The sequence below is a fragment of the Oncorhynchus kisutch genome, linkage group LG17, assembly GCF_002021735.2.
Source record: "Oncorhynchus kisutch isolate 150728-3 linkage group LG17, Okis_V2, whole genome shotgun sequence".
NCBI classification, from domain to species: domain Eukaryota; kingdom Metazoa; phylum Chordata; class Actinopteri; order Salmoniformes; family Salmonidae; genus Oncorhynchus; species Oncorhynchus kisutch.
The window spans coordinates 64,679,936-64,693,341 of NC_034190.2; the positions used below are offsets into that span (position 1 = coordinate 64,679,936).

The 13,406-nt window shown below is 43.6% G+C and overlaps 1 protein-coding gene across 1 annotated transcript in view; it reads left to right on the forward strand.

Annotated features, from left to right (window-relative positions):
• Positions 1-13,406, forward strand: part of LOC109908099 (beta-catenin-like protein 1) — a 39,214-nt gene that overhangs the window by 17,937 nt on the left and 7,871 nt on the right. Inside the window, exons 12-13 of the mRNA XM_020506560.2 lie at positions 7,716-7,813; positions 8,204-8,284. Of these exons, the coding sequence (XP_020362149.1) occupies positions 7,716-7,813; positions 8,204-8,284 (179 nt within the window). The remainder of the gene's footprint in view (positions 1-7,715; positions 7,814-8,203; positions 8,285-13,406) is intronic.

Genomic DNA, 13,406 nt, shown 5'->3' on the forward strand with positions numbered 1-13,406 from the left:
ATCACAAGAACAATGACCTGCAGAGAGCTGGGACCAAAGTAACAAACGCCTACCATCAGTAACACACTACGCCGCCAGGGACTCAAATCCTGCAGTGCCAGACGTGTCCCCCTGCTTAAGCCAGTACATGTCCAGGCCCGTCTGAAGTTTGCTAGAGAGCATTTGCATGATCCAGAAGAAGATTGGGAGAATATCATATGGTCAGATGAAACCAAAATATAACTTTTTGGTAAAAACTAAGCTCTTCGTGTTTGGAGGACAAAGAATGCTGAGTTGCATCCAAAGAACACCATACCTACTGTGAAGCATGGGGGTGGAAACATCATGCTTTGGGGCTGTTTTTCTGCAAAGAGACCAGGACGACTGATCCGTGTAAAGGAAAGAATGAATGGGGCCATGTATCGTGAGATTTTGAGTGAAAACCTCCTTCCATCAGCAAGGGCATTGAAGATGAAACGTGGCTGGGTCTTTCAGCATGACAATGATCCCAAACACACCGCCCGGCCAACGAAGGAGTGGCTTCGTAAGAAGCATTTCAATGTCCTGGAGTGGCCTAGCCAGTCTCCAGATCTCAACCCCATAGAAAATCTTTGGAGGGAGTTGAAAGTCCGTGTTGCCCAGCAACAGCCCCAAAACATCACTGCTCTAGAGGAGATCTGCATGTAGGAATGGGCCAAAATACCAGCAACAGTGTGTGAAAACCTTGTGAAGACTTACAGAAAACGTTTGACCTCTGTCATTGCCAACAAAGGGTATATAACAAAGTATTGAGATCAACTTTTGTTATTGACCAAATACTATATTTTCCACCATTTTCAAATAAATTCATTAAAAATCCTACGATGTGGTTTTCTGGATTTTTTTTCTTCTCATTTTGTCTGTCATAGTTGAAGTGTACCTATGATGAAAATTACAGGCCTCTCTTTTTAAGTGGGACAACTTGCACAATTGGTGGCTCACTAAATACTTTTTTGCCCCACTGTGTATATATATATATATTTAATCCTGTTTATCTTTTTATCCCCCCATAATTAGTTTTCACAAAGGATATTTACCTCTCGCCATTAACAAAATTACATTATGGCAAGCAATTATTATGTTCGCAAAAGATTATTGTGATTCATCCTATATTGTCCCTAACATCTTTTACTCCCTCGCAACAGTTGTGGGATACACACTCCACCCCTTTCCCCCACAACAACCATATACTCAGATTCTCAGCAGTTGCACCATCCCAGAACCCAACTCAAGAAAGGTCTTGATTTACGAATGTATATAGTTGCAGCTGTATGAGAAGGCCTGCAAAACTGAGCAAAAAATGGGGAGATTTTATTAACCATTGTTAATGGAGGTCAGATTTCCCCTGAAACACCTACACCATGGTCCCCCATAGTGACCGTATTCCCCCATCGCCATGCAGTCAGACCTTTGATTTTGTACCACCGTGAATGTCCGAGTGTGACCCCCCCCCATGGGTTACTGCAGCTAGTGTTGCTAGCTCTGCCACTGCCTGCGTGGGGGCACCCCACCGGAATCCCCACCGGCTAGGTACAAGGTCGTCAAGGATCTCATTAGCAGCTTTGAGAATTTCCTGGTATATTATGCTCTCCCATCAGGGGGCCGTGGCTTTGCAGGACCACCCCTGCCAGACAGGCTCAGAACCTTGAGGGGGCGCTGCTGCTCTAGAAGGTCTCTGATAGTATTTCTGATTGGCTTAACGCACCACCACCTGTCGAGCTTCTCAAAGTAATGTTTTCTTCGTCTCAAACATCAAGCAAATGTAATTCTTTTTTTTACATCCATTGAAAATTACAATAGTTCCTCAATGTATTTAAAAAACCTTTCCAGCTTTTTATCAGTGCCCGACTAGGATTTAAATAGGGTCTGGTACTCAATTTGGGGGCTCGTACTGTTTATATTTAGGTGCAGGAGTGCCACAATACTTTTGAGCTAATATTCTACACGAGGAACAAGGGGCTCAAGGTGCAGGTTCTCAGTTCTGGTGAACTCCTGCCCAAGTCAAGCACTGCTTTTTATCCCTTTTGCAAATAGCCTACAGCTGTGTCTGTCCGGAGCTCACTGGTGCAGGAAACTCTGAGGGCCTAGAATATTTAATACAATATTGCAATTTCGGTAGCTCTAGCTTCTGGCCTGACCCAAGTTAATAGTTGATACAATGTTTCAAGTTCGTTGCAGACAGGCCATGTGTAGGCAATGTGATTCATTGGAAATACGCTGCAATGCTTTTATTTGTTGGCTTTGTGGGCTGTTTTTACGTAGTTGGCAATAAAAGTACATTTAGGTTGGTATCATTTTCATTTAGATTTGGATAGAATTTTCATTAACCACATGACAATGAGTTTGCGATATGAAGACGTTATTGTAAATTAAATTAAACTTTCATGAAAATGTGCATATGAAAACCGTAACTGGTGCGCTGATCAGTAGAAATGGTAAGATAAATTGGCATTCCACATGAGAAAGGTTGTTGACTCCTCATGTAGCCTATTACTGGCAACTTCAGGAGAGTAATAGCAGAATCTGAGAATGGTTTGGTCAAGTTAAGTAAAAAAAAAAAAAATTGGTTATCTAGATCTCTGAAACAGTCTTGATGCATCAAACTGTAAGATTAAAGCATCAGACAAGCTCAATGCATATAGTTGATTTGATTAAAATGTCTTTAATCAAATCAACTATATGCATTGAGCTTGTATACATGCATATATATATATATATATATGACATTTTAACCAAATCTCTATATATATATATATGCATGCATGCACGCATAAAAACATGTAATAAAAAAAAAGGCAATCGATTGGTCGAAAGAACAGATGACTTTCGGTCTACCAACATTTTTTCTTAGACTGGGACAGCGCTAAAACAAAATTGTTTACACAATTTGAGAGAAATATGTGCGTATGGAACATTTCTGGGATTTTTTATTTCAGCACATGAAACACTTTACATCTTGCGTTTATATTTTTGTTCAGTGTAGTATTTGTTCTGGTTTTCATGCAGATGAGATTTTCAACAGATGTTGATGATGGTAATACAGTAAGTAGTAGCATGTGTAACAGCATAGCTTCCTTCCCTCTCCTCACCCCTACCTGGGTTCGAACCAGGGACCCTCTGCACACATCAACAACTGCCTCCCACGAAGCATCGTTACCCATCGCTCCACAAGAGTCGTGGCCCTTGCAGAGGAAGAACTACTTCAAGGTCTCAGAGCGAGTGACGTCACCAATTGAAACGCTATTAGTGCGCACTCCTCTAACTAGCTAGCCATTTCACATCGGTTACACATGGACCATTTTTTGTCAAATTGGGTCACCTGGTTGTGGTTCCATTAGACTGGAACAGAAAGTCTCTAGTGCTGATGACTATGATCACCACTAGACTGAGAATGTTCACAGGTGCTACCCTAGCTCTCCCAGAGACGGGTATTATTTCCTCATGAATGTTTTTCACTTGTCCCTCACTCTGTGCTGCAGTGGCTGTGATACGGGAAGCGTTGTTTTCTCAGTCTCTGCTGCTGCTGACTTATGGAAGAGGGGGAACTAGGGATTGTGTTAGAGGGAGCAGGGTGGTGGCATAGCCTATGTGTTGTCTAAGCTCATGATGAGTTCTACCAGCAATGTGCAACATGCATATCATCCCATCATTCACCAAGGAGGGGAGGATCAAATCAAATCAAATTTATTTATATAGCCCTTCGTACATCAGCTGATATCTCAAAGTGCTGTACAGAAACCCAGCCTAAAACCCCAAACAGCAAGCAATGCAGGTGTAGAAACACGGTGGCTAGGAAAAACTCCCTAGAAAGGCCAATACCTAGGAAGAAACCTAGAGAGGAACCAGGCTATGTGGGGTGGCCAGTCCTCTTCTGGCTGTGCCGGGTGGAGATTATAACAGAACATGGCCAAGATGTTCAAATGTTCATAAATGACCAGCATGGTCGAATAATAATAAGGCAGAACAGTTGAAACTAGAGCAGCAGCACAGTCAGGTGGAAGTTGAAACTGGAGCAGCAGCATGGCCAGGTGGACTGGGGACAGCAAGGAGTCATCATGTCAGGTAGTCCTGGGGCATGGTCCTAGGGCTCAGGTCCTCCGAGAGAGAGAAAGAAAGAGAGAAGGAGAGAATTAGAGAACGCACACTTAGATTCACACAGGACACCGAATAGGACAGGAGAAGTACTCCAGATATAACAAACTGACCCCAGCCCCCCGACACATAAACTACTGCAGCATAAATACTGGAGGCTGAGACAGGAGGGGTCAGGAGACACTGTGGCCCCATCCGAGGACACCCCCGGACAGGGCCAAACAGGAAGGATATAACCCCACCCACTTTGCCAAAGCACAGCCCCCACACCACTAGAGGGATATCTTCAACCACCAACTTACCATCCTGAGACAAGGCTGAGTATAGCCCACAAAGATCTCCGCCACGGCACAACCCAAGGGGGGGGGGCGCCAACCCAGACAGGATGACCACAACAGTGAATCAACCCACTCAGGTGACGCACCCCCTCCAGGGACGGCATGAGAGAGCCCCAGCAAGCCAGTGACTCAGCCCCTGTAATAGGGTTAGAGGCAGAGAATCCCAGTGGAAAGAGGGGAACCGGCCAGGCAGAGACAGCAAGGGCGGTTCGTTGCTCCAGAGCCTTTCCGTTCACCTTCCCACTCCTGGGCCAGACTACACTCAATCATATGACCCACTGAAGAGATGAGTCTTCAGTAAAGACTTAAAGGTTGAGACCGAGTTTGCGTCTCTGACATGGGTAGGCAGACCGTTCCATAAAAATGGAGCTCTATAGGAGAAAGCCCTGCCTTTGGATGCCGTTGAAGCTTGTAAAAGTACACTGCAGCATTGAGCTACTCTCTGAGAAACCGTCAGCATCAACCATGCTGGTCCTCTATCCGTTGGGAGACCTAAGACTAATTTTGCAGTCTATGCTATATCTTATTGTGATGTGCCTTTGATAAGGGTAACAGAGCTGCATAATTTTTCTAGGTCACATCTAATGAACAGTTGGTCAATGCAGCGTTCCTGTATTGAGCGAATGGGGTTAAACCGTCGTTATTATGTGTGCCTTTGGTATGTACCGTGCCTGTATTTGATATACCATTCTGTTTTTGCTGCTCTTTGTTCTTGGTGGTTTGCTTGTTGTTGGTTGTGTAAAAGCGAGGGTAATGGGGTAATATACTTACATTTCCCGTGCTGGTGCCATCAATCTTGTCAGCCATTTTCTTTACCAGTTGCATGATTCCATTAACACAAATTAATCTGTATTTAAGTGAACTGACAGCCATTTTGTTTGCCTAATGGTTTGTTAGTGAGCACAAGGAGCTGTATTTTACTCACTGATTGAAATGGCATTTATCTGCCTTATGTTTTATAGATTTGTGATAAGGAGAGAATTGGATAAATCATTGACGATACATTTAATCAACCATATTTCACTAATTTAGCACATTCACCTATTCCTACAATGACTACATTGGAGCTTTATCATCTTTGTGACCACATTTAACCAAACATAATGTTGGACCAATCATGTTGAACCAACCAAGTTTGGGTATAGAAATGACTTTTAACAGGAACATGTCTCAACCTCAACCCTTCAAACCAAACAGGTCACACATGGTATTAAATGTGGTATGTAGGCCAACAACCTGCAACAGGCAGCAATTCATAATATTTTGACTGAGATACATACATACATACATACATACATACATACATGTATGTAATGGAGCCATGATTACTGCACTAAGGTGTTGAAGCTGAAGCCTTCTATCACACTTGGGATGTAATCATCAAGTTGTGGAAAGTCACACTGCAACCATGAACCTGTTGCTAATGGCTTTTCTCATTGAGGGGCTCTGGAGCGTGCCATGGTCTGGTGGCACTTTAATGAGCTAACTCATTCACACACCCTATCCTTTTACCCTCGTAACAGAGATGAGCAGGCCTGGCCTACAGTGAAGCCCAGGGCATAGTCTACTACAGTATGTAAGACAGAATCTATCTCAGAGATGAGCTGCCACTCTCCAGTCCAGCTCGTCTCCCACAGCATGCTCCAGCCCAGGGAGAGTTTTAGCAGCAGCCCCAATCCTTCAGCAGAAACACTATTTATTCAGCCTCTAATAATGTCCTAATTTATCCACCACACCCCCCACTGTGCCCATGTGACCCTGGTCCTCTGGAGGGCAGGTGAGCAAGAGCTGAGACGGCAATTCCTCTCTGTGGTGCTGTTTGATGAACATGCTGTTGTTCTGTTTGTGTACTTCCTGAATTAGAAATCCCTCTGAGTGTACAGGCTTATCACTGTGACTGTCAAAAGATGGGTTTATAATTAGTAAGAGGATGGCAGATTTTTTTCCTTTGAAATATATTTGTTTGGTCCTGTATACTTGTCTTGCTCAATTATTTGGCTGTTCGTTTTCATAGAAAAGCTATATGTTTCTTCTCATTTCTTGTCAGCATAGTTGAGCCCCTAAAGCTTGAGGTGACGGCAGCTCCTCTCATGCCATCGGTAGTCTAACTCCACCCTCACCAGATGACAAGTGTCTTAATCAGCATCAATCATCGATCTTGAGCAACAAACGCCAGACGCCCCCAAATTTTCTGGAAACCGTGTTCTGTATGTGGAGGGTGCCCTGTAGCGATCAGTAACTTCCCACTGTGGTGTCAAGGTGCTGACTGTAATTGCTACTCGGGTTATGTTGACAAATTAGTGTCCCCGGAAGTTGCATTCCTCTCATTATGTGCACACAGTAGAGGGGCAGTCCACTTGGTGACATTACAATGGTAGTTAACTCTCATAATGAACACAAACAGTAAATGATAACACTAATGAATAGAGGTGTGAGCTTGCTTTGTGTGGCACTTATCTCTCTTCAAAATGTGTTTAATGAATGGCACATGGAAGAGCAGTATTGAGCACCTTGCTGAAGACAGGTTTTAACATCAAGAATCGAGTATTTTGCTTGTTGCTTAGCAACTTCCAAGATGAGTTGAACTTAAAAATGGACCTCTAATTAATACCAACATGTGACTGTTATTACTCCATATTTTCTTTATTTATTATTTAGTCAGATTTAGCCCTAAATGTCAGATGCAAGTGTAAGCTATAACAACATGGATGTGTCTCTGGGGTAAATGTTCTGTGATGCGTGTATTAGGTTAACAAGAGTAGTTCTAGGACCAACTGCCTCTTTGTTAGTCATTTTGTCTGTTAACCAGATGTTTTGGAGCCCAAGCTCATTAAATGGCCACACACCCTCAACAGAAGGCTTTTTTATCACCACCAGAAATTCAATTCGATGACAAGAATAACAGTTGTGGAGCATTACAGCCTTTTAATGGAAATAGATTTTTACTTGTCATAACTTTTAAACATGTTTTCCCTGTTAATATTCTCCATGCTTTGCTCTGCAAAGAATTAGCAAATTATCAGTTGTAATCATATTTTTCTATTCCTGCCACTGTCAGACGATAACCTGATCTTGGAATATACGTTTTTACAATAGTCTATTACTCCTATGAATTCTGAAAATGCATAATATGTTCACATACAGTATAATATTGGCTCCCAGCACTGTGGGTTCAGTAACACTAGGCTACTTCTAACCCATGAAGATGAAGCTGAGCTACCTTGATGAAGCCTCGGTGGCACTGATATTGTTCTCCTCCCTTTGCAGAACACGTGTGTTCCATCATATCTTCCTGCCTGCGGAACCTGAAAGCCCAGCAGAGGACGAGGCTCCTTAGCAAGTTCACTGAGAACGACTGTGAGAAGGTGAGATCTTCACTGATCCACCACTGTTGCAGATCATTTTCACAGCAATATTTCTTAAAAAGCAAATCAGGAAAAATCAGGTTTTACATATTCACTTCCCTGATGGAGATCCGCTTGTACAGGTGTGAGTATGTATTGATCAGCCTGTGACTGGTCACTGTTAATGACTAAAATATTGATCCTGTGGTGGAAAGAGTTATTAACTTCACCACCAGTGATAGAGACAACAGTCCCTCTGCTACTTGAGTGGTGCTACAGACACACATACATGGTTATAGACATACTACATGCTAGCCTCTGGCTGTCTGAATCCTATTTTCTCCCTCCATGGGGTTTTGTATGCATAGCACCTTGCATTGGTGTCTGATGTCTTCTCCCTCTGTCCTACAGGTTGATAGACTGATGGAGCTGCATTTTAAGTACCTGGAAGCTGTTCAGTTGGCTGACAAGAGGATAGAAGGAGAGAAACACGTAGGAGTCCTACACCTCCCCCTGCTATCAACAGCTTGCATTCTAACCTTGACTGGCAATATCTCTGAAACAAGAGCAGCTCCAAGTGTCTAGATAGGAAGTGCTTTTAGAGAGGCTTGTAATTGTCACAACTTCAGGACTAGAGGCTAGATTGGAGAGGGGCTGGAATCCTTGATTCAAATCTAGTGCCTTAAGTCATTGTCTACATTAAGAAGCTCTCCACCTCCTACTGCATGGACCCACTCAGAATATGCTGCGGTGTGATTGGGTGATGTCTCTTTGTTGTCGCTAGAATCCCTCTCCATTGTTACGGACAGAGATTGCCAATAAGATCCGATCAGCCTCAGCTAAACAAGGCAGTGTTTCAGTTTGATGCCCCGTGGTCCTAGAGAATGTGTGAGGTCCAGATTAGTCTGTAGGCTGTGCTCACTCAGACAGGTGGAAGGAGCGAGATAAGAGATGAGGAGTCTCTTCTCCAGCAGGAGAGAGAGGGCAGGAGAAGGTAGTAGAGTTTTAAGAGGGAGATGGCTTTCAGATTCACATCTGATGAGAGATTAATTCTTTGCAAAAAAAGCGGGACAGCTTGACATGGCTTGACATTCATTTGAGGGCAAGTATAACCAAGTAATAACCAAAGAGCCGATTTTCTGTCTTCACTATCTTGATGCACATGGATATTTCATTGTTCAAATGTTTAGTTATAGGTTGAAGAAACTGGTAACAATTTCTTTGAGTATCTTGTTTCAGTCCTGGCTAGGATGTTGTCTTGTACGCTACATGACTACAAGTATGTGGACACCTGCTTGTCAAACATCATCTCATTCCAAAATCATTGGCATTAATGGAGTTGGTCACGGAGTGGAGTTGGTCTAGCCTTTGCTGCTATAACAGCCTCCACTCCTCTGGAAAAGCTTTCCAATAGAGATTGGAACATTTCTGTGGGGACTTGCTTCCATTCAGCCATGAGCATTAGTGAGGTCGGGCACTGATGTTGGCTGATTAGGCCTGGCTCGCAGTCGGCATTCTAATTCATCCCTAAGGTGTTCAATGGGGTTGAGGTCAGGGCTCTGGCTCGACAAACCAATTCTGTATGGACCTCGCTTTGTGCATGGGGGCATTGTCATGCTGAAACAGGAAAGGGCCTTCCCCAAACTGTTGCCAGAAAGTTGGAAGCACACCATTATTCCTCCTCCACCAAACTTTACAGTTTGCACTATTCATTGAGGCAGGTGCGTTCTCCTGGCATCCGCCAAACCCAGATTCGTCCATAGGACTGCCAGATGGTGAAGCGTGATTCATCACTCCAGAGAACGCCTTTCCACTCTTCCAGAGTCCAATGGTGGCGAGCTTTACACCACGCCAGCCGACGCTTGGCATTGCGCATGGTGATCTTAGGCTTGTGTGCGGCTGCTCGTCCATGGAAACCCATTTCATGAAGCTCCCGATGAACAGTTACTGTTCTAACGCTGCTTTCAGGTGCAGTTTGGAACTCGTAGTGAGCTGTTGCTTCAGCACTCGGCTGTCCCGTTCGGCCTACCAAATTGCGGCTGAGCCGTTGTTGCTCCTAGACGTTTCCACTCCACAAGCTTGAGCAGGGCCGAAATTTGATGAACTGACTTGTTGGAAAAGTGGCATCCTATGACAGTGCCACGTTGAAAGTCTCTGAGATCTTCAGTATGGCCATTCTACTGCCAATGTTTGTCTATGGAGATTGCATGACTGTGTGTTCGATTTATACACCTGTCAGCTACGGGTGTGGCTGCAATAGCCCAATCCACTAATTTGAAGGGGTGTCCACATACATTTGTATATATGGTGTATCTATAAAGATGACATTTCCTGCTGTGTCCTGATCTCCCTCCTCCACTTCGTTTGTTTTGTACAACTGGCTGCCATCTGCAGTTCTGTTTTTATCACTCCACTTTCGTTAGGATGTTATTTTGGGGTGGTAAGCTAAATCTTTTCCTCTCTGCAACATATTATGAGCAGATATTCCACAGGAGTATACTTCTCAGCATCTGAGGACTGGATTTAATAAGCTCCTTATTCCGCCGGCCTCGCTTTTTCTTGGTGGTGGGAATAGTAAGGATGCTATTTGAGAGCGATTTTAAAACTAGAGTCCCTAATTCAAACAATAACAAAGTTGACACCCCGCCTCTGTTTTGGCAAAAACCTGAAGGATGGAATCTGGAGAAATGTGACCACTCTCAAATTTATAGACCGAGCTATGGATGCAATGTCTGACCGTCCATGCTATCAAAATGATAGTTTTAACCATGTTTTACAGCTATACAGCGTTTGTTTACATTAACATTGTTTTTAATAGTTTGGGTTCTGATGGGGTATTGCAGTTGAATGAGGCACTTTAAGTTCTATTCTTCAAGAATCAATTGGTTAACTTTGAGTGTACAAAACATTGGGAACACCTTCCTACTATTGAGCAGTATTGCAGTTCTTGACACACTCAAACTGGTGTGCCTGGCACCTATTACCATACCCTGTTCATAGGCACTTAAATCTTTTGTCCATTCATCCTCTGAATGGCACACATTCACAATCCGTGTCTCAAGGCTTAAAAATCCTTCTTTAACCTGTCTCCTTGTCTTCATCTACACTGATTTGAAGTCGATTTAACAAGTGACGTCAAAAAGGGATCATAGCTTTCACCAGGATTTACCTGGTCAATCTGTCATGCATAGAGCAAAATTCCTTCGTGCGGTATTGAGAACCCAGAAAGGTCTGTCTGTTTGCAACAAATGAAACTCATCTCATCTTCTATTTAATGGTTGTGTTAAGAAAGGCACTGTGAATTGGAATTAGTCCCCACGTTGTCGTCCGCCCCCCCTCTCTCATGTCTTATTGCAAGGCAGGTAGGCAGAGGGAGGCAGATAGAAAGTGCTAAGTTGCTGTGCAATTGATTGGCGCTGACAAGTAATTACTGCTGCAGCCCAGGGTTTCTGTTAGCCAGTAATAGCTAGCTTTTGGCTGTTTTTTTATTTATTAGAAAAGCCAATAAATAAAATAGGCGCAGGCCAATTGTCCGGGAGTTGGAAGAAAAAAATCCTCTATCGAAATAATGCTTTTCAGCCTCTTCATTGATGGAAATACCAGTGGATGGAAATACATTTGACTGGTCATGCTAATCGGTCTATAGGTTAATTAAGTGGAATTTCATTGACGTGTGTGTACAGTATATTTTGTTCAGTATCTCAATCACACGCGTACAACATACAGATACGGAACCTTTTGAGCGGAAAATTTGTCAGCGCGAGAGCTGCTGCTACAGCATCTCAAACAGTAAATGCATAGACAACAGAAGGCAGGCTTCATCAGCATCTCACACAGCAAATGCGTAGGCAACAGAAGGCAGGCTTCATCAGCATCTCACACAGAAAATGCGTAGGCAACAGAAGGCAGGCTTCATCAGCATCTCAAACAGCAAATGTGTAGGCAACAGAAGGCAGGCTTCATCAGCATCTCACACAGCAAATGCATAGGCAACAGAAGGCAGGCTTCATCAGCATCTCACACAGCAAATGCGTAGGCAACAGAAGGCAGGCTTCATCAGCATCTCACACAGCAAATGCGTAGGCAACAGAAGGCAGGCTTCATCAGCATCTCAAACAGCAAATGCGTAGGCAACAGAAGGCAGGCTTCATCAGCAACTCACACAGCAAATGCGTAGGCAACAGAAGGCAGGCTTCATCAGCATCTCAAACAGCAAATGCGTAGGCAACAGAAGGCAGGCTTCATCAGCATCTCAAACAGCAAATGCGTAGGCAACAGAAGGCAGGCTTCATTAGCATCTCAAACAGCAAATGCTTAGGCAACAGAAGGCAGGCCTCATCAGCATCTCAAACAGCAAATGCGTAGGCAACAGAAGGCAGGCTTCATCAGCATCTCAAACAGCAAATGCTTAGGTAACAGAAGGCAGGCCTCATCAGCATCTCAAACAGCACATGCGTAGGCAACAGAAGGCAGGCTTCATCAGCATCTCAAACAGCAAATGCGTAGGCAACAGAAGGCAGGCTTCATCAGCATCTCAAACAGCAAATGCGTAGGCAACAGAAGGCAGGCTTCATTAGCATCTCAAACAGCAAATGCGTAGGCAACAGAAGGCAGGCTTCATCAGCATGTTACACACCACTTTGCAATGAGCTGGAGACAGTATGCATTTTGAAAAAATATATTTGTTTGAAACCTGAACGCTTTACTATATATTATGATGCGTATCTTACCTTGCTTCAAAGTAGCCTAGCCAAAATCATACCTAAATCCGTGGAATTATTTTATATAAACGTTATTTCATTGTCCAATAGCCAAAGGCACAATCCTAGTCATATTAGCAGCTCAGGTTAGTTGTTGCATATTAGAACTCCCCTCTTTCTAAATATCTAATGGATATTTTCATCCCTGTCACATGAAACCACTCCTGTGTGCGGTGTGCTTTTGACAATGTGGTTTTCCAGCTAATTGCATTATGGAACAAACGTTCATGTGTAGCCTACTGCGTTAGGACACTTGCTGTTTCCATGAGACTGACCAGGTGAAAGCTATGATCCCTTATTGGTGTCAATTGTTAAATCCACTTCAGTCCATGTAGATAAAGGGGAGGAGGCAGGTTAAAGAAGGATTTTTAAGCCTTGAGACAATTGAGACTGGATTGTGTATGTGTGCCGTTCAGAGGGTGAATATGCAAGGCAAAAGATTGAAGTGCCTATGAACGGGGTATGGTCGTAGGTGCCCGGTGTATCGGTTTGAGTGTGTCAAGAAATGCAACACTTCAGGGTTTTTCACACTCAACATTTTCCTGTGTGTATCAAGAATGGTCTCCCATCCAAAGGACATCCATCCAACTTGACAAAACTGTGGGAAGCATTGGCGTCAACATGGGCTAGCATCCCTGTGGAACGCTTTCGACACCTTGTAGAGTCCATGCCTCGACGAATTCAGGCTGTTCTGAGGGCAAAAGGGTGGGGGTGGAACTCAATATTAGGAACGTGTCCCTAATGTTTTATATACTTAGTGTATAATCTGTCCAAGTGTCTGTTTGGAATAGGCTATTTATTTCTTGACAAACTGACCAATAGAATAGGTCAAATGTTCAACTATGGGGGATAGT